At 36.9% G+C, this 24,579-nt stretch overlaps 1 protein-coding gene across 3 annotated transcripts in view; it reads left to right on the top strand.

The window, feature by feature from the left end:
• Positions 1-24,579, top strand: part of LOC306822038 (copine-8-like) — a 113,376-nt gene that overhangs the window by 26,332 nt on the left and 62,465 nt on the right. The window contains exons 5-8 of one of the 3 annotated variants that reach the window (XM_079340752.1): positions 4,320-4,423; positions 5,882-5,921; positions 7,338-7,349; positions 9,402-9,478. In XM_079340752.1, the coding sequence (XP_079196878.1) occupies positions 4,320-4,423; positions 5,882-5,921; positions 7,338-7,349; positions 9,402-9,478 (233 nt within the window). Of the gene's footprint in view, positions 1-4,319; positions 4,424-5,881; positions 5,922-6,037; positions 6,754-7,337; positions 7,350-9,401; positions 9,479-24,579 lie in introns of those variants that run through there. The other 2 variants (XM_079340753.1, XM_079340754.1) reach the window with 2 other exon arrangements.

Genomic DNA, 24,579 nt, shown 5'->3' with positions numbered 1-24,579 from the left:
GTATTATTGACTGGAGCAACCTGAGGAGTAATGCAAGCACTGACAGAGATCTGCTTTGTGGAGCAAAAAGAAAGCCTCTCCATAAACAATGTAACTCATTGTGGACTGCGGCAATTGGCTGCTGTGTATACCTGTAAAAATATTGCAAGAAAAGATACTTACTATTTAATAGACAAAAATGTTAAATTTTCTATTAAGATTTGTTATTAGTCAAGTTTATGTCAGCAAAAGTAAAAATAAAGAATCCTGAGGCTGCAATTACTTTTTTCTTTGTGTATGATCTTTTTAGGCATCATCACATGAATCCAGCATTGCCAACACCATAGTCTATAAGACTGGATATTAAAGGAAATCCTTGAGATTTGCCAACAATTGATCAAACCACACTCAATGTTCAACAGTTAGAATCGTTGTGGGCACTGTGGCCAGGCTAGCACCTTGCATACATCATTAAAGGGATTTAAAACATGCTAGAAAAAGAAATCCCAGGCCACTTACAAATGACCAGTGAAGCTGTTTTTCTCTGGTCATATACGCGCTACTTCAGAAACAGAACATCGAAGTAGGTGGATGGTGTTAATTTACCGCAGTTCTAAGCACATATGACAAGGCTGACCTTTTTCATCTTTTTTTCACCATCTAATTTGCCTGTGACATCACACTGTTATTAGCTCCATGGTAATGTGTGTTGTGGTGTAAGTGTGTCTTTGAATCATGTTATTAAAAAAACATGTTGCATCAGAACACAAGCACAGCACTGGCTCAAATTTCTAACAAACTCTGAGATTCATTTTCCCGTGAACCTAGGTTACTGGCAAATAAGAATAATAACAAAGTTTTTAGCTGTGCATTTAAACCTGTTTGAAACACGACCCTACACATTTTTAGTCAGGACAAAACAGAAAAGTCTGTACTAATTCACAACATTCCTCTGTGAGCTCACAAGACTTCATAAAGATCCTCCACACTGTGTAAGGAGAAGGAAAAGCCATGTTTGGCAAAGAGCTAGGACATTCGTATAGGACATAAATCCCTGGCAGTGGTTATTGTGTGCTCCAGGGGAGAAGAAAATGACATTTTGGTCAGGTTTGAAACAAAAGAGGCACAAAGATAATGAAGGATTAGACTCACATCCTGTTATAGCTGTCCTTTACAGGGGTTGCATTTTACACCCTGGTCTCACTTACTGCGTGTATATGTCTATAAGAGTATTTTTGTCTGTTTTTGAGTTTTGAAGACATTTTCAAGTAAGGGATATTAGCTTATCAGATTAATATGATTATGGACAGCTTGCGGGACGATGAAAAAATGAACATCAACCTTTTTTGTTACGATGAAAAATTATTTTTAACAAGATGTAACGACTGTATGTTTCTCTGTAATGTGCTGGAGGGTTTGACGAATACCTGAATACCTCTGTGCTTTGCTGAGGTAAATCGAACAGATCTTAGCTACAACCACCTAACTGTATAATCTATATATAGATTTAGACTAGGGCTGCATCCAAAATCACTCTTTAAAATCACTATTTGACATTTAAAATGATTATGTGGCTGTATTAATAATGAATGAATGTAGATTCTTGTTGAATTCTATTTACAGACAAACAATTGTATTTTTTAAGTATTCCATTTAAAATCATGATTGCCATTACCATGTAGTTAAAAAAACACCAAAGCAGGAACAAAACATAGTGGACTAGATTCTCATTGGTTTTCCCCGGCAGCATCTAATAAACTCTGCAGCATGGAATTGTTTCTTCCACTCAGCGGAAGAAAAAAAAAATCACATTATAAAGCTAATCTTCTCCATCACTCACCTATTCGCTAACATGTGCTTACATCCTCATCAACACCTCAGGGTCTCTTTGAAAGTCTGGGTTTCCTTTTCCTCCACTCTTCCTCACTGGTGTTAAATTTAGATTTCCAGTCGGTGAGTTCACATAGAGAAACATACAACCTCAACACACAGGTTATAAAAGTTGTTCAACACTGTGTAAAAACTAAAAAGTGTGAAGTTCTACAGCAGTTGTGTTGTCCTTATTGCCCACATTGAATTGAATTTGTTGTTTTTACAACACCAACCAAAGGACAAGGTGAACTCACACATCCACCTACAATACCTGCTGTTCACGTTATAGAGGAAAATCAACTCCTACTTATTGCTGGATGATAATTAAAACAGGGAGTTTTGCAGCTCTCAAATAAAACAGAGGATGTCTGGATCAAAGATGACTCTCTATTTTATATCAGATTTTACATCTTTCTTGCAGGCAAGACTCACCATACTGGAAGACTCTGATTACTGCCTTAATTGAAACACCACTCCAGTTGTAACCAAATCAATGAAGGATTTAGTTAAGGATGAGCTTGTGAAAATTAAACAGATTTGTCAGGAAGCAGGTGTTCGTCAGAGGCAATGTCTCAGGTGTATGTGTGTGAGTGTATGTCATTGTGAGAGGAGGGAGGCTGACTTAATCAAAGTGAAGGTTCTCAAAAGTGATGGAAAAGTGAGTGAATCAATAAAAACAAAATGGAAACTACATAACATATATGAACAATGTGACTATGTCGACTACAACTTTGGCACACTGAGGAAGACATAAAACTGCAGGTTAAAAGATCACAAACATCTGGTACATGAAACAGTGGAATTTAATCTTTCCAAATTCTATGGATTTGTTTTTCTATGTAAAGTATAAAATGTTTTTCTTTTGCAATCAATCTTTATCTTGTCATACATTGTTGTACGATTACAACTCCTGCAACCTGATACACCAAACAGATCATTTATTCCTGTGCATTCCTATTTAAGGAAGCTTGCCTGAGGTATACAATGTGGTTATATTTGGCCTTTGTCACAGTTGCAGAGGAGACAAAACTAGATCCAAATCCACCACATTGTCCGGACAGGCTGATGCCAAAGTGTGAGAAATCCAATGACATTACAAAAAGTCTTACAGAATACTGGAGTGGCAGTCAGGCAAGAAAAAATGACGACGTTTATGACAAAAATCAAAACCAAGCAGGCGAGAAACAAACGCTACAGAAACCTAACACAATAAACTGACAAAGAGCAGAGACAGCTGGGTGACTATATACTGCTGAGGGAATCAAGAAAAGCTACAACAGGTTTGTGGGTACGAGAGTTCAGGCTGGTGAACAGGAAAAACTAATGAGGGCAATTAAAAAAAGCGGGAAACACACAGCTCGGGAAGTAAAGCCAAACTCGACACACAAGGGACAAGAACTACAAAACAAAATCCAAAAAAACCCAAAATTCGGGACTTTGACAGAAGTCTGGCTGCCCAACTACATTAAGACCTTCAAAGGTAGATAAGAAGAAAACAATGAACAGCCTAATGAAGCATGAGAGACTGAATTGCATTGGTCCCTGGCTGTGGCATATTGTGGCAGATGAGTAGTGATACGGACTTCTTTCATCAAGCTGCAGGGACCATCTAACTGTCAACCATCAAAATAATTTTAAACATTGGCCTGCAGGGCAAAAGCCATATAGCATCCTAGTATTCCTGTCTCTTTTACACTGAAAACTATAAAGTATGGAAATCTAATGGTCAGTCTTGTTCACTTTTTACCATCCCACTGTATTTTAGCTGCGATTCTACACTATGTGCAAGAGAGTATTTGATCACATTGGGAATTCCAGAGGGCTTTGAATGATTAATGTGTACTGTTTCTCATGTTTTAAACTTATAATCAGCTTTTTATGTTGTATAGTAGCTTGTGGCGTTACAGGGTCTCAGCCAGCTTTTTCTCTTGCAAATTTCCCTGGATGCGCACTTTGAGATTGAAAATCGCACTAATTAAGAGTGTCTTAATAGCTGCATTTCTCCTCCTCTCCCTGCCCACTCATTTCCCACTCCCACTCTCCTCCTACATATCTGTCTGAATCCACCACACCAGTTTCATCCCCTTTACTCAAAGATGCTGTTCAAACCCTCTTCAACAATTTTTCTTCCTCTGTTTGTCTCTTATCACACATTTCCGCACCTCGTCCTTTATCTCTTTCTGTGTGGTCGAGGAGTGAGTTATCCTTCTGTAATTAATGTTGGAGGGGAGAGAGGATCAAGGAAACAGGAAACACAGCCCTGGCTTACTCTGCACAGCAGCAGCTTGTGAAAGTACATCCATTAATCAGGACTGTGAAAATGTATGCATGTGAATATTTGAGAACGAGAAGAAGTGTGAGGAGACAACAGTTTGAAATGCACTTGTTTTTAGAAACAGTGTTTTGTTGTCTTGCTTCATCTCAATTATTTGTCTCTCTGAACTTCATTTGTCTTTTTACTTTCGCAGTTTGGAAGAACAGAGGTGATAGACAACACTCTAAACCCTGACTTTGTACGAAAGTACATCTTGGACTACTTCTTTGAGGAGAAACAAAGCCTTCGCTTTGACTTGTAAGTGTTTTCTTTTTAATGTTTGTATCTTCTCTCTTGTACAATGTAATGTATTCTTGAGTTGACCTTTCAGAAAATGTGCCCGAACAGTGATTCCCCAGTCATAGCTTAGTGACAGTACCAACGTACAGCATGACTTGACATGATTTATAAAAACATGTATGGGTTCTATTATGAACTATATATTTATGTTTGGTGGGGTAGGTATCATTTTCATTCCAAACAAAAATATTGAGTCCAAATGATTCAGGAATGGATCAGGAGTGTACATCTGTTTTCATTTCCAAAGGCACACATCATATCTTACATATCCAGTGCATTATCTTTTGAGGAGGTTTTCTTTAGTCAAACCATCTGAAAAAAAGGTAATTTAAACAAATTTAATTGAATTGCCTTCTTGCCTGGTAAACTTGTGTACCTTCCTCACAATCACACAAATATAACGATTTTATCTTAAACGCATCAGAGGAAACAACATTAAAACATTAAATCAAAAATAAAGAATTTTTGTCTTTAAAGCCTCATTGAAAAATTCTGAAGAATTTTGAGAAAGAAATTTGCCCGATGTTCTTATTGTAACCTGCAAATGCACCACATAGAGCAGGGAAGCGTGACATGGTTGACAGTAACTAATGGGGACAGGACTTTGCAAAGCGCTTACTGTGGTTCGTTGTGCTTTTTCATAGACATAACAATTTTACCAAACAGTTCCTTTAATAGAAACGGTTATATTATCCTCAGCTTTCCTGCCCCAATATGCATAAGAATATATTTTTCAGCTTCAAATAATTTGATAAAAATTAACAAGCCATAAACAGTGTAGTGCATGGTTGCATATCAGGAGATTTCTCTAGGTTCTTCTTGCCATTATACTAAATAATTACTCAATCTCTATCTGTCTATTTGTGTCTGATTTGTTTCCAGGTGAACTAGATCTATCGTTTGATCAAATGTTTTACCTTTTTACATTGCATTTGGTCCATTAACCTCACTTTCATAGCTTTATATTCACATGCAAATCAGAGTAGGCCCTTCAATCATTATAAATGAAGAGAAAAGGTCTTGTTGAAACCCTCCACCATTAATATTCCCTTCCATACAGTAACATCTGAAAAGATTCAAATATCCTGCCTCTATTTTTTGATCACTTTATCTGTTTTGATCTCTCATGATGTCCCTACCAACTCTCTACTTACTGTGATCTTCAATCAAGTAGAATACTAAATTATCTCTTCACCGGGTGTTTAAAACAAAACATATCTTTTAATGTCCAAGCAAAAATATATGTTGATAAGTCATTCCGATTGAGGATCTTGTGTTTTTTTTTTTTTTTAATGAATGTCTTAGCACCCATTGTTGATCAAACTCCAGTTTTTATTATAAATCCTACTTCACAGGCTATGTCCTGACTTACATTAGACTATACACAACAGCTGCTTTCATTTTGTTTCCTTTCAGATATGATGTGGACTCTAAAAGCCCCGACCTGTCCAAACACGTGAGTGCATGTTTTCTTTTAATCCTGAACCACAGACAAATGGAGGCCAATCTGGAATACGATCTGAAAATTTGGCTAATTGAGAAAAAAAAGACTGTGGACTGATTAAATATAACTTCATGGAAGAAGACATTCCAAGTGATTCGCGATTGGCCTGAGCCTTTCTTTTAAATCTGTGGTCCTATTATAGGTAATGTTAGTTCTTCAATTTGACCAGCCTGTTGCATGGGTTCTCATGATGAAATAAAGCAAACCCTTCTTGTTGCCTGTTCAAAAGTCTCCAAATACAAATGTTATTCACTGTTTTTGTTTCTACTCTATAGCAGTGGTTATTTACACTGTAGTTCTATAAATGTGACATTTTTTATACATGTTATTGATTAATATGTAGTTTTACGTCATTATTCATTGGTAGGCATACTTGTTATAGTCATGTAGAGCAGCTTTGATTATAGAATGCTTTTATCCATTAGTTTCCAATAAGCGTACGTCAAATTATATTATTTAAAACATGTTTTTATTAGTGATGCTGGAAACTAGGGTGACAAAAAGCATTCACAAGAATTCATAATAATCAGTTGAGATGATTATTTGACGTATTTGGATGACAGGGGTTTGCATTTTTTCATCTCTAGCTGTGTTTCCACCTGTCTGTCTGGGGTTTTAGTCTCTGTTCAGCACTCTTTTTTTCTTTTTATTCATCTTAAGAAGTGCTAGGAATGCTAGGTATTTAGAACAGTGTCCCTTGTATATGATGTGCTCTGTTGTATTTGTTGTTGTTGCTGTTGTTGCTCCTGCTGCCCAACCTTTCTGGAAGCCCGCAGAATTCAACGTAGGTCCCGGCATCCCTTTAACTCTGACACTGCATGGCTGCTGTCGCACATTAATGATCCTTTTCCCAGGAGGAAGGATGCTTTCACTAATCAGAACAAAAAGATTCAAGCCAACCTGTGTGTGCTACTCTTTACCATCTTCCAAGAGAGCAAGATAATGTGTAAATATTCAGTCAGAATGTCTACAGCAGTTGATTTGCATATTTTTTAACATGGTAAAGATGGGTGAGATTTCCCAATCGTCTCACTTAAACCATGTGCAGTTTCATTTTAAATGTGCTATACCAATAAATATATTTGATAGTGTGTTTGATGTTTAATTATTAAATGTAACTTGTTTGTCACATCTGAATGGTGATCTGTTCAGAAATAGAAATGATACATTTTTGTCTTGGCTCGCAGATCAATATTAGAGAAATGGAGAGACAGAAACTATGTCACTCTTTCTCTAATGAGGCTCCACAGTATTCAGAATCATGATAATGGTCTTTTTTCATTGTGCTTTTATCCCTACATCCTGTCTTATTTGTCCCATATCATCCACAATACATAAAACCTGTGGTTCCCAACGGGTGGGTCGAAGTCTACGATTGGGGTTAGTCTCATTGAGTTACATTAATTCTAGTTGATTGTTGTCTAAGACATTAAAAAAAAAACGTTTTGCATGTACTGTACCTCTGAAACAGCGTGGTACTTGAAAGAGGAATTGATAATTAATATTAGACATCTTTTTTAGATGCCATCATCTGTAAATATATGTCATAATATCACAAGGTATGCTATAAATATCATTTCAATAACCTGAATTAATTTTAGTTGCTATGTGCAATGTTTGAATCACTCTCACTGGAATATCGCTTCTTTAATTAAAACTATGATGTATTTAAGTTATTTTAGTAAAAAAATTGTCAAACAACTTTGAATGTCAACTTGATTTTTTCTCCAAGAGCAATAGGCTTATAAGTGGTTATTAAAGAATGTAACAAAACCCAAAATGTAATAACTGGACAATAATGTAACAAAATACTGAGCTCAAAACATTGTATTTTTTTGCCCAAAATGTAACAAGTTATTAGGGGACAAATATTTTTCTTGCCCCATAATGTAATAACTGACCCAAAAGGTCAGGCAAAACGTTTTGGGCTCAGCACTTTGTTACATCATCGACCAATTATTACATTTCAGGCTCTAACAGGGCTTTTTGTTCATGTGTTTACCCTGACCTAATTTCTTGGGGACATTGGATGAAGCAAGACCAGTTGGGAATCACTGCAAGCATTAAACCATAACTGCTGTCATAACCAGCCTGGTTTCATTAATAGTGTATATTACATATCAATGTCTGAAGAAATTTCATGTGTTATTAAAACATTTCAGTGCAAATGATATCTACAAAAAAGATGTGAGAGGATGTGATACAAGGCTAAATGGCCATCCAGGGGACAGGTCTGGGTGGGTGGATACATTAGACAAACAAAGCGGTGTTGCCAAAGAGATGTCAGTTCATGTGATGAAACAAAATGTTGTTGACTTCCTAATATTTGTCTTAAACTTATTTAAACAACCTCACTTAATAGGGATACATCCATTTATTATCTGATAATTCTTATTTTTATGGGCGTATTATTTTTATGGGGTTGTTTTGTAAATTTGAACAATCAAATGTGTGCTCACTCAAAGGTAATGATTGCCTGTGTGACTTTAATGATCTTCACTAACATTGTAAAGTCTTAAAACATTGAATGAAGAATTGCTTGAGCTCAGTTGGTAGAGCACACACCCCCTGTACTGAGTATACAGTTCTTTATGTATTGGTTGTACAGTAGGTTCAACTCCCATTCCTGAAGCTGTTTGGTGCAGACACTCTCTCTACACCACATTTCCTGTCTATATTCAGCTCTCATAATACTAGCAACAAGCAGTTGCAGTGCTCTGGTTCATGGACCAGACAGGTGAATTTAACTAAAAGAATCAAATTTGCTATATTTATTTAAGAAAAAAGATCAGAAATTGAAAAAAACTATCAGCTGTTCAATGTTATTTTTACCATCAGCATCTGTTTTTCTTAATTGGTGCATCCAGCAGTTTTCCCAATTTTAAGTAGATTTTCGTACGAAAAATGACAAAAACTGTGACATGTTAACCATGTCATCATCATTGTTACCAGGTTGATGATGGTGACTTCCTATGATGCAGATCATCTGACTTTGTCCTGTCTTTAACTCTCTATCTCATGAAACAGCATAAAATGACTTGAATAATTAAGTGCTTTAGACAGATTGTCACTTTAAGTAACGTGCTTTACATAGACCCTGTCATAAAATACATCTGAGAGAAGCATACAATAAAGACATCTTACACAAGATCCAAGAGTTATCTAAAACATTTTTAGCCTAAGGTGTCGGAAAAAATAAGACAACATTTATTTCGACTTATGCCAGATGCAGATGCAGTCCAATGTTTACATTTCATCTGCAAATGTGACTCGATGAGCCGCTTCTTGTTCACATGTAATAGTGTGATTTTTTAATCAACTTCATAAACATGAGTTTATTTCGTAAGTCTGACTCCGGTTTCTTTTCTTTCCACTTCACATTCATAAATCTGTTCCATTTCCATCCATTTTTATTTTTTTCCTTCCCTCCAGGACTTCTTGGGTCAGACGTTCTGTACTCTTGGGGAGATTGTTGGATCCCCAGCCAGTCGACTGGAGAAGTCACTTGGGTGAGTACACGTTATAGCTAATTTTCACATTGGGAAAATACCCCTGCTGACTCCAAACTTGATTGAGGGCCACCATGTTGGGTTTACAGGAGAGCTAAGACAGAAAGAAAGGCTCTGGCCCTAAGGAAGACGGGGATAAGGATGTTGTAGGAGGAAAAATACAGTATGAGACGAGAGGATATATCATACAAAAGATGGAGAGAAAAAATATTCACTTCAGTGTCATCTATACAGTAAAATATAATTTCAAGAGAAGGTAATGGCTCTCATTCATCAAGTTATCCTGATCAAATCACCAAGAAGGTGGGCTTCTTCATGACTCCACGGAGCTGAGGCTTGCAGAGGCTGTGTAAAAGTTGTACCACAGTATTATTTTCTGTAGACCAGTGAGAAGTCATTATACCTAAAACGAATTTAGGAGCTTAGAAAAACAGTATTGTCTTCAGTATCTGGAGATTACATGCTTAAATAATCTGTTGAGTTTGCTTTTGTTTTGTCTTGAGAGAATTTCCATACCAAGGAATGAACACACTAATCTTCAGTTTTAAACAAAAAAAAAACAACAAATATCCAAGATGTGTTATTGATGGAGGATATTGATTTATTAAAAAGTCTTTGGGGAAAACATTCCAACATGTTCCTTGAAGTTGCTAGAACTGTTATGTTATAAAACAGGAGATGGGCTGATTATTTGACTAATTTTTGATTCTTTAGTTGACAACGCGTGGAGTCAAGACTGACGTGTAAAGTGCACACAAAGAATATTAAAAAACGTCTTACACATTCAGCACTCGACTATGATGACATAGTTGCAAAGCTGATGCAAAAAACTGTTTCCTGACACTCAGTGTATCTTTATTTTCCCCTTAGAGCATGCACTGTGATGTTTCTAACTCAAGGGTATGTTATATATTATATAATTGGGTCTTAAGCTTCTATGTTGGGACCATAAACCTTAATAATGTTATAACAAGCTTAATATTAAACCATTTAATTTTAAACTGGGAAATTATTTGTCATGGTAAGAAAAAGAAATGGAACTTGTGCCAAATTATTCATTTTTAATTTTAAGCATTCTGAGGATGAGAGATAACGCCATCACTTGCCAGATTTTGTTCTTCGAGCAGCCTTTTATCTGCCTGCAAACATAAAAAGCTCTCGTCATGGTGACAACTCGGCCAACAGAATTAGAAGGTTTTGCTTTAATATGTAGGCAAGTGTAACTTTGAAGTGGTCAGCAGACACAAACTAGTAGTTTTAGGGTTGATGGTGGCCATTTATGAGCTAAATTAATGAGATATAGGGATCTGTTCCATTCTCCCCTCTTACACATCAGTTAATTGTAGTGTTGATTGAGGATTTGGGCTTTCTTTTTAAGTTGTACTTAAGAGATTTGTGCACCTTTTTATAGGAGAGTTATTGAGGTGGAGGGGGAGCATGAATGTGACTATGCTGAGGCCCACTGAGCTCTCTCTGACACACACACACACACGCACGCACGCACGCACGCACGCACACACACACACACACACACACACACACACACACACACACACACACACACAGTGATTCATTGCCCTGGTAGATTTGCACCCCAGTGGAGTTTGTTTTCATGTTTTGGTGGAAATGAAGAGTGATTCATATTTCATTGCTTGGAAATGTCAATACATAAGCTGTGCTGAGCAAATGGGATCCGGTGTTTGTGCCTCAAACAGTCTGCACCTTTACAAATCATCTTCTCACTTACACAGATAATAGAAATGCTCAAATTAATCTATGTAAAAAAATAGAGTAAAGGGAGCTTTGATAGCATTTGGCTGTTGAGCAATATGTCTCTCTGACTGCCCCCTCCCACTTACAATGACACTAACAAAATCATCTTTTTTTTCCCCTGGTTGCCTCATACAGCATACAGTATCTACGTACTGTATATGCACACACATAAACACACTCATGCACACTATGGGGGTTGAATCCATTCTAAATTCATGGGCACAATGCAGAAGTCATTGTGAAGCGTGTCTGACCATTGTAGCTTCACTCATGCCACACCTACTTCTACGTTTGACAAAGATATTTATTATTGTTGTGTATCATCCAGGTGCGGCTTTTATGTGCATACACTTTAAAGTGTGGCGTAGTTGTGATGTCAGCGAACGTGTTAACGCACATCAAACAATCATGTGGACGGGACTTGTGCATTGTGCCCATTTAACTATTATAAATCTATGGAAAATGTAGGTGTAGTGTCAGACGTTGGCCATATCACAGAGGTCTTTGCAGGCGCGCGCGCACACACACACACACACACACACACACACACACACACACACACAAACACACACACACACACTAAGTGTTATACATTATACTAATTGATTTCATAGTTCCTTCTCTCTGGTTAAATGGTCTATGAATGCATAAGTGTGTGTTTTATTCTTGTTTGATGTTGTCTTTTCTCAGGCTAATTGTAATGGCTTTAATCTTTATGAAATGAGTGCGTGTTTGATTAGGCAGCAGCCGCTGTGATTTTCATAATGGAACATGAATGATAAAGAAGAAACTAAGTTATAATAAAAAAATCTTTTAAATTGTTTTAATTTCATGGTTTATCCAACCCATGTAAGAAACAGAAACCTATGACATAGAGTTTATTTTATGCACTTAACGAACGACTTAATCTCTCAGTGATTTTTTGGCACCAGGACGATGCTAACTACCAGGCTGGTCATCCCTACAGCTTTCTGAAGCCTTAAAACAAATCGACTGTATTTTATGAATACAATTAATGACATGAATATCCTTTATTGTCATCTAATTTTGGATTTAAATTTAATTTAGAATGTTTTATTTTGTATAGTGTACCTCTTAATGCATAAGACAAATAAATGGACAAGAATTAAATGAAAATGAATTTGTTCAAATGGAATTAATAAACTTTTATTTTCTACTCGAGCATGCAGAGGTGTTTGCCTTCAACTCAGCGTTGTTCCTCTGAGGTTAAACGTTTGATGTAAGCAGAGGCCACTATGCTGATTGATTTAAAAAAAAAAAAGTTTATATTGGGACAACAATCTGAAGAAAGCGTAATTCTAATGTGAGCAAGAGAATAATTAACAGTGACGAGTAATGAGTTTATTAGATTTTGGTGCCCTGAAGTACACAGGAAACAATCTTTAAGCCATGAAAACATGCAACACAGAGTCAGCTCAAGTGAATATGGTGAACATAGAATATATGTGTGCGGACAGCTGCATGCTGCATGCTGTGCAATGTTTCCTCCCCTCCTGGTCGTCAAAAAGAGATGCCATTTTATTTTGTTTAAGTAAGAAGCGGACACTAAATGTAATGAAAAGTTCAATGACTCTTGCAGTAATGTTGATTACATGTTCTCACCCTGTTCCTTCTCTGCTAATCCAGTGCACACAGCACCACAGCAGCCACATTTACACTCTAATAGCATCAAATAAGTTATGAAAACCTAACCTTCTCAAAAGTGAACTGTAAACATAAATCATCATGATAAGAGCTAACTATAATAAAATACATGTCCTGTTTCCCACAAGACCAAACATGACCTAAATGGACCTTAATAGTCACAAAACCTTTAGTTCTTTAAAGGGGCGTCAGACAAATGTGGCACTAGACTGAATGCTTTGCTGGACTTTGGAGGGTTGCCATGGCAACATCAACCTCCTCATTCACTCAGCAGGTGTCCAGTAAGGATTTTATAATGTAATGCATGAGTTTCATGCAAAGTTGAGCCACTCTTTAAGTGACTGTGTAAACTATGCAAGAAAGTGACAGATCAGTAAAAATGCATTTCACATGAGCAATACAGGCTAAGGATGGTATTTAGTTGTTCAGGTTTAGATTATTGTGCATTCTAGGTTAACTAAAAAGGTTTGTTAAAAGGAGTATCTCCTTACTATACCATAAACATGGAAGAAGCCTGCTTACTGAGGTGGACTGGCGGTCACCATGCTATAAATTCTGTCTCACCCTAAATTTGAGTCAACCTAATGACAGAATACAAGCGAGAGCTCAAAAAACACAGACCAACCCTACCCAATCCTGTGCTGTGTTCTTTCCGAGCCTGGCCCAACCTCTTAACTGTATTTATAAGCCCTAGCCTGATTTTATCCCCTCAATTTATGAATAAGTGGGCTGTCATAACTGAAGTTTCCAACTACAATTCTAAGTTGTTAATTCTGATCCATCAATGTGACCGTCTGTGTTGTTACTCCCACTCCCAAGCGAGTCTGTACAGCGTCTGTCTTTCCAACCCTCCGCCTGTTTCCGACCAGGCTTCTGCCTTTCTCTGTCAGATACATTGCTGATACAGACTGCTCCCCTGTTGCCGAACCCTCTGCTTTGTGGACCACGTCCCATATCAGATTGTACATGGTACAGTTTCATTGTGTGTTTGTGTGTGAATGTGTGTGTTACTCCCGCTCCCTGCTCTTGTTCGGTCTGCTTAACTCTAGTTTCTTGTGTGTCACTGTACGTGGCCTGATTGCCAGCTCAAGATTGACGGGGGAGGTGTGTAACATTGACTGGGTTAGTGCTTCAGCAAGCAGCAGAAAAAAGCAAAGAAAAAAAGCTAACATGCAGTTTATGTTGATAAAGACAAGAGCTATTCAGACTTATGTCATTTTTTGAATCAGGCAGCAAACATGTTTATAACTGCTGTAAAACAGTCATTTTTGAATGAGGTATATTAATGGGGCATTCATGGCTCAATAATATACTGTTGATGAACTGCCGGTTTTTTCCGCCTTCACATGGGCTTCATTTTTCAACATTGGAGCCGGTTGGTAAAGACATGCTGATTGGGGTAGCAAAGGATTCTAGCTCATGCAGGTGAGGGCCTTAAGTATCAGGTCTGACAAATGATAAGAATCTTTCCTTTTACCATTTTTGTTTCTTTTGTTGATAACTACTTAAACTTCTATAAAGTTATGAAAACAGTTGTGAAACTCCTGTTTCAGAAGATGAAAGAAGGTGAAAAGAGAAAGTCCCATGTATAGTTGTTTAGGAACTCAAAGGGAGTATGTCTTAAATCATTAGTCTGATGTAACAGTCCAACTGGTTGGTTTGAACATAAGAACACACATACAATATCAGCAGTGTTCTCTAATGATGGTTTAAACATGTACAGGGGTTTGTGTTGAGAGCTGGCTGCAGCATTTGACTTTACTTGCTTAATTGTTAATGAACCTCATTCGTGAAGAGTGTGTGTTTGTGTGTAGGTGTGTGTGTGTGTGTGTGTTACAAAGAGAAAAACAGAGCTTCCGCCAAAGAAGACATTTGTTTCATCTGAACATCAAAGCAGCTCTGCTCTTTTATGATTGCTTTATATTTTACAGCCGTCTCTTACAACATGCAGGCCTCAGATGAATGTTTAATTAAAGTTTTTTTTTTACATGTATTTACATTGAAAAAAACATTTAAAGTCACAGCGCAGGAGCAAAAGCTGACCGTGTGCACTCTGTTTACTTTGCTTTAAAATAGTTACACGTCTTCACACATCTTAATAAAAGGTTCCAACTTAATAGAACTGATAAATGAAAAGCAGCGTCAGATATGACAATGGCCAGAGAATTATTTTTTTGTTTGTTTTTTTCCGTAGCCTGTATTTACACACTATAATTACATAGTATTCTTATTACCATTCATTCAACATTTGATACACATACATTGTTTAAGTTTGCAGTGAAATCTTTCAACCGTGAAACATACTTATTTGTATGTTTTATTCAAATGGATTTTTTTTTAAGGTTTTAGCATTTGGCACTGTGTAAGCTATGTAATGATTTTTATGCTCATGAAGGCAGTTTTTAAATATATTTAAATAACCTGTCAAATGCTCTCATTTAGACAACATTATTTTCATTTTCTTAATAACATAAATGAAGGGGTGTATATCGCAAGTTTCATCACTTTGATATTATACTGATTGTTTGGACATTGATATGATTTTTGCTGGTGTCAAATGTTTGGACAATTTTATCATAGAAACAAATTTAAATGAAAAACAATCTTTTTCACAAAAGAACAAAGACCTGTGTTTCACAGTGAAATGTCATTTTTTTATGATTAAATGGAAATTACATTTAACCTTTAAAGTCCCTGATGACCTTTAAATTGTGAACATAGGTCTCTTGTTTTCATTGGGTTTAAGAACCAAACATTTATTTTCTGCATTCAGATTTTTCATTTGGAATTAAATAATTTGTTACTTTATGGGATTGGAAAAAGACAGAAGATGTCATATCTGTTACACAAAGTGATGTAGTGAAGAGTTGACCTAATTTTTATTTATTTTTTATTTGGATAAATAGAGGGGTTTGGACAAAGCATAGGCAGACACAGAGCAGCCTCATCATAAGAGAAAGAGAAAGAAGATGCTGTTCTACTTTGATCACTTCGAGCAGCAACAGAAATAATTTACACTTTCCAGATAACGTTAATTTACCCTGACTTTTCAAATATTTCTCGCTGACATTATCAGATAGATGTATGTAACTAATGACACTGCAGGGTATATGCTATTGATAGCACATAATAGTAAGCCAAACAAAACATGCACATACTTTAGTGTGATAAGGCATCGGGTAATAACAAAACAGTTTATTAGTTTCTAGACCAAACTCTTTGTAGGGTTTATTAATTTGGCCTCTGGCATTTATGAATGGGATTTCATTTCATTTATTGGCTTTATCAAGGAGCAGTGTGCAATGACATTGATCAAGCATACAAAATAAAAAAATGCTAGCATTAGATTTTGCGAGTTGCTAATTTCTATCTTTTGTCGCACATAAAAATCACGCAAGAAAAACAATATCTCCAATCAACAGAGGACAATAAAGAAACACACCTGACAACACTGCATAATAAAATGCTCTAAACATGATACATCCTTATGTAGAGGCATGTTGGCGTGTTGACTTTGGTTCAAAACTCTAATCTGTCTTTTTTTTTACAGAAACTGATGTGAAATATTACCCCCATACAGTTTCTTCTGTCATAATAAGATGTTATTGTAAACACCTCCTATAGGAACATTAAACACATTTCTGTATCTAAAACTATTTCAATCAGGGGGACTTAATTGAGAATGAACAATTATTTATTAACAATGAAATTTGCCAAATGTGCTTTTTTATCCTTTAGACTTCTTTAACTGTTTCCCACAGTTGTTTGATTTATGCTGTTTACCATTCATTCCATTATTCCAACAAAAGTTTAATTTTTCAAAGAGAACATTGCAGAGCTATAACCACTAGGTTCAATGATAAATTAAAGTTTCTACATTAGATTAAATAATTTGTATGAGTATTAGCACACATATATGCAACTTTGGTACATTTTACTAATTTAATCACTCCCCCCACCTGTTTGTTAGTTGCTATAGTGACGTGATTCTGAGGATTCTAAGTAAATAATGTTCATCTTTTCCACACCAAATGGAGGTTTTCCAAGTCTGATGTATTCTACTTTTAAATAAAGTGGTTTATTCAAATTTTACTCAAGAAACTTGAAAACTTCTCACCAGAACCTTTTACATAGATGCATGAGTAACATATATTTGAATAATTTTCATTATTCACCACAGTTTCTCCAGCACATTATCTGAAAGGTTTGTGTTCAATGTTTTTTTTGTTCACTTTTCATGTTTCCACTTTAGTTTATGCAGCCCTATCGACTGAGATTATGTTGCAATACCTACTCGTTCTTGGATGTCAAAATTTGTATCGCGGCTCAGAAGATTGATTTTGAGATGTAAGGAAGTTCAAATTGAAGGGGGGAAGGAGACCAGCCGAGGGAAACCAGACTCATAAGCAGACATCAGAAAAATGTTGGATGATGGCGAGGAGGAGGAGATATGTTTGAGCATGCTAGGCATTTTAATATTCTGATTTGGGCTGAATGTCAGCGTACATTACTACAGTGCAGCAGTGAAATGGAGGGATGTTTTATGTGAATAGAGGCATGTGTGCAGAGGACGGATACCCAGCTGAGTATGATGACAAACCGGGCGTGACATCACAGCGTCCCTGACTGGGACTCGGCCCCAGGCACTGCCAGATGAAGTGACAGATTCTCATGGATATCTGCAACCAGGAGAACTTTTAGATAAGATGTAGTTTTATTTACAGAGTGTGAGTTCACCTGTAGAGCACTACAATTATCCTCTTTCATTCATGTTCACAAATCGACAAAAACTTGTGTCCTACTTGGCCGTTTTGACTCTGATCTTTGCCTAGATCCCGACTACATTGGAGTTTAATTGAATTTATCTCTTTTAATAAAGGAAAATTATATAAAATTGTTTAAAAAAAACAATAATGTTAAGTCAGCATTTTCATTCTTACCCATGAATCACATGCATGTTAAATCTAGAGCCTGGCTGAATAATTGGCCAGCCGACAATATCGGCCTACATTAACATTTCAAGTGACTATTGGCATGGGCTAATTTTTATCTCGCATATGCGCCTATATTATTAGATTCATTCACCAGTAAAGGAGCATTTCATTTGAGTTGCACTGCTTTACACTAGCATTTCTCTTTTCACTAGCAGTGTGCTATATGGATTGCAACAAGCATTATCACTCTCCAGAGGGAAGTGATGCACGTACACGTTACTACATTATATATCTCGTATGAAAACTGCATTTCAGGGATTAACAAAATGAATGTGTATATATCTATCTGTTTAAAGATCATGGCAGCGTTTTGCATCCTTTGCACATTTGCAGAGATTGCATCCCCTTGTGCAAAATAGGGCCTCTCATGGATCGAGGGGCCTTACGCACAGCATATGTTCTGTGTGTATGGAGGGGCGGCACTGATCACAGCGTTATATTGGATCACCTTATAAAAACTGTTAAGCTGAAAAGTTGACTTTGAACAATCAAATGAACAGATTTGTGTTAGCACTTAGGTCAAGTTAGGAATAAGTTTTCAATATAGTATATTCTACATTTTATTTTACAAGAATCTCAACATGACATGCCACACATCCTGCCAATGCAACCTTTACTCCTTACATGAACCAGTGTGTTCAAGGCTAAGTAAGTTCATGGAATTTAAATACATTTGACAAGTATAGTTATAATCAAGCTTATTCCAACCTCACCTTCTGCAAAAACACAAGGAAAATAGCTCTGATGCTTCCATGGATTTCACAGTATTTCTCTTCCAAATTTCTTCCATCCCACATGCTATCAAAAGATTGTTTTCCTCACCATTCACATTGAAAGTTGGTCACATCAATTTGCCTGTGATATTGTGAAACAAAAATACAAGCAACTATCACATATTTTCAGTGCTAAAATGTGGGCCGCTCAGTTCATTTTTAAATGTGCAACATCCTGAGCTGGTGAGGAGCCACACTGGGAGCGGAGGCTGTACACAAATGGCCCTTAAGCCATGCCTTAGTCCCTCAGCGTGGTGCTGCTGCATGTGTCGGTGATGTGATGGAGCTCATGTGGTCAGGGAAGGTGAGAAACAAAAGAGCTTTGAGAGCTTTCTCCATAGGCAATGTTTGTTTCAGACAGCTTTGAAGGTGATGCTTGATAACCTGATCTCTAATGTCTTCAATGGTGGCATTCTTTTTTTTTATAATACTGAAAATACAGTTTTTTTTACAAAGCTTATTTATACTTGAGGATACAGCTTGCCATCTATGAGGCTAAATATATTGGATTCCACTAGCTTATTTAAAAACTATTAATTTACACATTGTTAGAGGTCACATTGCCGACTCCCACCTTCAGTTCTCTGGGTTTCTGAGACTTCTCTGTAGAGTTCTATCTCTATATGTGCACAGGATGCCAGTGTCAGCAAAAAACACAGCTTCAGTATTCCTATGGATGTAGTAACACATAGTGGCACCTTTGAGTCATCTTTCCACATCACACCATCTAGCGTCTTGCTCAAAAGCAGCTTAGGAACAGATGTCCAGTAGCAGGTTCTTATTCTAACCTTATTCGTCAAGACTTATAACACATGTTTAATGTTTTAAATCTCTCTGCAGGCCAGGTGTATCTGGATGAATGCCCTTACTCATCTTCTATCACATTCTCTGCCTCTCATCTCAGTCTTCTCTATTCCCACCTCACCTTGCCTTGCATAAAAAGCCCATAACTCTCGCTGTTGGTATGGCTACCAACTATTTCTAACCCACACATTGCTCCGATGCTTCTCATCATATCTCGGATATTCAGATGCATAAGAACAAACACCCTCGTAAAAAAAACCAAAAAAAAAAAACAGATTAAAACGCCTGCTGTATGAGCTCCAGTTGGCGTCATCTCAGTGTGACATTTGTGGGTGATAATGTTTTTGTGTATTTTTTTGCACTTTTTTTCTGTTCATGGGAATTGGTTTTCCAGCTTGACAAAACCTGCTTTTTTATGTTGTTGGCTGCCATTGTGTTAGATTATTTTTTATAATGTTTGCTTTATGCAGGTACTGTTTCAAAGTTTATATTGCTGGTGTCACTCTTGTGGTCGTATGTAGTCATTTGAGACCTGACATGGTTATCATGTAGAATTTACGTGATTTTCTTAAGTGGATTTTAATATCTTTCTTTAATTTGTCTTCATGTAAAATGTTAAGTGGGTTACATTTAGCAACAGAGACACTAGCTTGTTAACAGGAAGTGAAGAAGTAGACATATGTAAGTAGCTTACTAATAACTAGTGAGGGCTCAAATCAAAAAATATGGTTGCTTGGTGGCCATAAGCTTCATAATATGACAATCAAGGTATAATTTTAGATTCATTATGGTACATGTACAGTATGTGTGTACAGCTCTCTTGTCAGGAAACTGATCATTTGTTTGCTTAGTTCAACTAAACTTCATTTTAATTGTTTATGTTAAAATATTATTAATAAAAATAATGTATATTATATAACTTAAGATACCATTTCTTAAGAAAACAATACACGTTTATTTCATAAGAAGAATTATGCAGCATTAGTGCTGAAATGGATCACAGTTGATCCCGGATCCGTTCGAATCAGCCCCCCACAGTTCAGGCCGCACATGATCCATGGGTCGATAGAAAATGTATCATCATAGTATAAAATAAATGTAATGCTGCAATATCCCTGTGTGGAGACTCAGCAAAAGGAGGTCGGGTTCTATGTGTGGGCGCAAGGGAACATTTTTTTAAGGTCTTGCATGCAGAAACTGATAATAAAGCGTTGATAGTTCAGTGAGTATGAATACTTTGTTTCAAATGCTATGTCGACTTTTTTCCCTTTCAACTTGTTGTTACCTGAGTTTATCATGCAGGTAACAATTGGTGACTTTATACAACGTCAATCAGAAACCTAATGTTAGTAACATTACATCCTATTGTAGTCAGTACACTTATTTACAACAAACTCCATTATAAAGCGCTGTGTTCGGTCTAAAAACTGAAGGTTAAGTACCCAAAGGCACGTTTGAATACACCACTGACTCCCTGTGAACAAAGTATAAAGACAAAAAAAGAAAAGATTTAAAAGGAAATCTAAGCAGGGATACAAGATGAGCAAACATGAGCATCAGTATGTGGACAATGCAATCCCATCTGTGAGAATTCATCCCCCTGATCGTCAAGAAACACAAACATGCTCACGCATCCATCTGTGTTTTCCTCCTCTGGCACGGTGTGTTAATGGAGGTCTGGAACAGCGAACTGATAAAGCTGTCATACAGCTTCTCTCTCTGCACTCTTTTCTCTTCCAACACAAAGTGATAAATCTACTCTCTGCAATGGCATCCCTGTCACAAAGCAGTTTCTGTCTGTAAACCTACACCAACATGTATCCAACACCCACACACACGCGCACACACACACACACACACACACACCCACACAGTCAATTGTCAAAACCTTAGATCTGTGGTCCTGTGCCGAGGCTTTGAGTGACTATTTATGGCTTTAAAACACTATCTCCTCACCCATCCCTCTTTGGTTTATTCTGTCATGTATCTCTTATTCTCTCAGCGTCACTCTATTTCTTTCTCACACACAGTCATATACAATGACTCTCTCCTTCTCAGATGAGACCACATTCCTCTGGATCCAGTGCTCTGCTTGCTCTCTGGGGAAGGCTTCATTGGTGGCCCGAGTTCCTGTCTCAAGAGTAATGTCTGCTTGCGGAATAATTACGCAACAGATTCAGGTTTCCCTCTGGACATAGATCATACAGAAAATATGAAGTATAAGACTTATTTCCTTCGGGAGGATTTTGGTGGTCAAAGAAGAGTAATGGCCAAGAGCGTAAATACTACTTGAGGGCTTCTTTTCCACATGACCTATACTCTTTCTCTCCTCTTTGCTCTTCCTGTCTCTTTTTATGGCCATCACTGATGAGAAGCTGGTGGGCTGCCTCCTGTCTTCAGGGTACTACTGTATATATTGTAAATGGCTGCACCTGAACTTTGATTAAGAGAAGAGGTGCTGCAGATCCCACAACTCTCTGACACTTTTAGAATTTGAAAAATGTGGAAGTAAGAATCTGTATTAAGTCTTAGGGCCTGTGCAAATTAAAATGGATTACAAATTTGCTACCAATGTGTAAAGTTATAATTTACATTAGCCAATTGTTGATTCATATGCACACATCTCAGAGTTTTAAAACATACTCTTTCAAACATTCTCTGTTTAAAAACCAAGGACCTTACAAACGGACTATTTGCCAAACCACTGTACCTGCCAGAAATGACTGATCCTCGTGTGGTAAAGTAAAGGAAACTACAGGCTTGTGAAGCTTCTCTCTCTCAGCATGTCAAAGCATCAAGCATAAGGGTTAAGAGAGACAAAGAAGACCAATTACACATTAATTTTTTTAAACCCAAAATACAAAGAGTAAGAAAAATGAATAAACTATTTTATTTGCATTTAACATGTACGATATGCTGCAAAAAAGCTCAAAACGTCCTTCACCTCAAGGTAAATGAAAGTTATTTGGCAGAGGAAGCAGCTATATAGTTGCTGACATAGTTAAATTTGAACTGTATCAGTGATTAAAAACATGAATCCTGCACTTCACCTTTTTAGGCGCATTTCTTATTCTTTAGTTATTCAGTTATCCCCATGTATTGTTTAAATGATGATCTTGCAATACTGTATGTCAATTACTGCAGAATCAGTGTTTAACAAAACCTGGGCCTGTATCATAAATCATATCATAAAGTTGTGTCGTATCGTATTGTATCATATTTGTATCACGAGTAACCCAGTCATTCCTTGTAGCATCAGACGTTTAAAAACATGTTTTCAGCCCATGACAAGGCTTGGGTCCATGCATGCTTTCTTAGATTTCATTTCCAGTGTAGGCAAGATTCTTAACCTATCTTAAAAGCAACGTTGCATTAAACTGCTGTGACATTATAAAAAAAAAAGAAGAAAAGAAAAACACTGAAACCAACAGTAGTAGTGCATGTGTACTTTGTTAAGGTTTAGCTGGATGCCATTCTTTAAAAAAAAAAGTGAATTCTATTTTTTTTAGTGCCCCATGTCATCTTTGAAAGGCACACACACCCGTGTTTCCACGAGTGGAAGAAGCAATAAAAGGAAGGGAGGAAGGAAAAAAGGAAGGAAAGAAAGAAAGAGTGATGAAATATTTCCCTCTACCCCTCCCAGCTTCTGCTCTACAGCAGACATTGAGGTCTTTGATGTTGTGATGAAAAGTGACAGCTGTAATGCCCAGGGCAGCCTGTGTCTGAAGGACTAGGTGAAGTGAAACTGATGGTTCAGGAATTCTGAGCTCCATGAAAACTTGTTCGGTTGAGAGGGATTACCCCACAGGCACATCGCCAGCATCATCCAGGAATCTCTGATTGTTAAAAAAAAAAAAAAAGAAGCAAAAGATGCTCATGTTCAAAAACAAAATTTCGCTTGACAAATCACTTGAAAAACACAGTTCTGTTTTCCTAAGAACAAGAGAAATATGATTATGAATAGCAGTAGAGAATACTTCACATTTGAAATGACTGGATTAGTTAATATCTTGATACAGACTGATTAAATGTAGTTTCACAATGTTAAATGTAAGACTTTAAACTAGTGTCTTAATTAATAACTTCTTTTGATGGTTTTTCTTGCTGGTGATACCTGCCTTGTAACCTATATTGTGGCAGTGTGGATGTCTCTTTGAAATGAACAATGGGATTTTTCTCATAACCCTTTTTTTAGTCTGAACATGGCCAGGCTCTTTTGCTCATCCTGGTTTGGAGGAGAATACTGCAGCAAGGTCTTAGTTCCCCGACAGACTCATTCAAAGCAAATCTCCTCCAATGCTGCCTTGAGGCAAAAAGGTGTTTGTTGCTTGGAAGAGAGCTCATCCAGTATAGATACATGTGTCAAATATGTCTGCACAAACTCTGTTTTCTCCTCCTACAGGAAACAGCTTATCAATTTCTCTGCAAGTATGGCCATCTGTTAGACAACATTTCTTCTGCTGGATTCAATTGAAGCTTTCAATCATCCTAACAGAGGAGTTGTCCTGTGCTAAATTATCAAATTCAAAAATTGCTGTGGATTTACTGTCTGAACTTGCAGTTTTCACTCAACTGGTTGCAGCAGCCTGGTGTGGATCAGCAGAATAAAATACTTTAGCACTAAGCCCAGCCTGTTTAAACATTTGGGGAGAGCAATTTTGGCAAATAGTGTTGATTTTCCTCCAAAACCAATTCGAGAACTCAGCAGCATTGATGGCGAACAAAGCATTAGAGAGATTGGCTGCCATTGTCACAATACTAATTGCCTGAGGTGTCATTTGCTCTCTAACAGAAAGAGGGAAAAAGATGTCCTTCTTTTTTTTATTTGCCCTGTGTTTGTGACTTCAAACAAAGGAAAAAAAGAAAAGAGAAAACCCATGTAATGAAATTTGTCAAGCCTGTTTTTTCTTCTTCTTTTTGAATATTGACTTCTTTTCAACGCTCACTTCCACATCTGCCTTGTTTTGAAATTACAGTAACAGATATCGAGTTTGAAAGATGAAAGGGTTTGGCAGGAACCGCAATATTAAACCGTCAATGTTAATAATAAAGCACATCAATCAAGCAAAATTGCCTCTAATTAGCACATATC

The sequence above is a fragment of the Symphodus melops genome, assembly GCF_947650265.1.
Source record: "Symphodus melops genome assembly, chromosome: 4".
NCBI lineage: Eukaryota > Metazoa > Chordata > Actinopteri > Labriformes > Labridae > Symphodus > Symphodus melops.
This window is presented reverse-complemented; position numbering and strand designations above follow the sequence as displayed.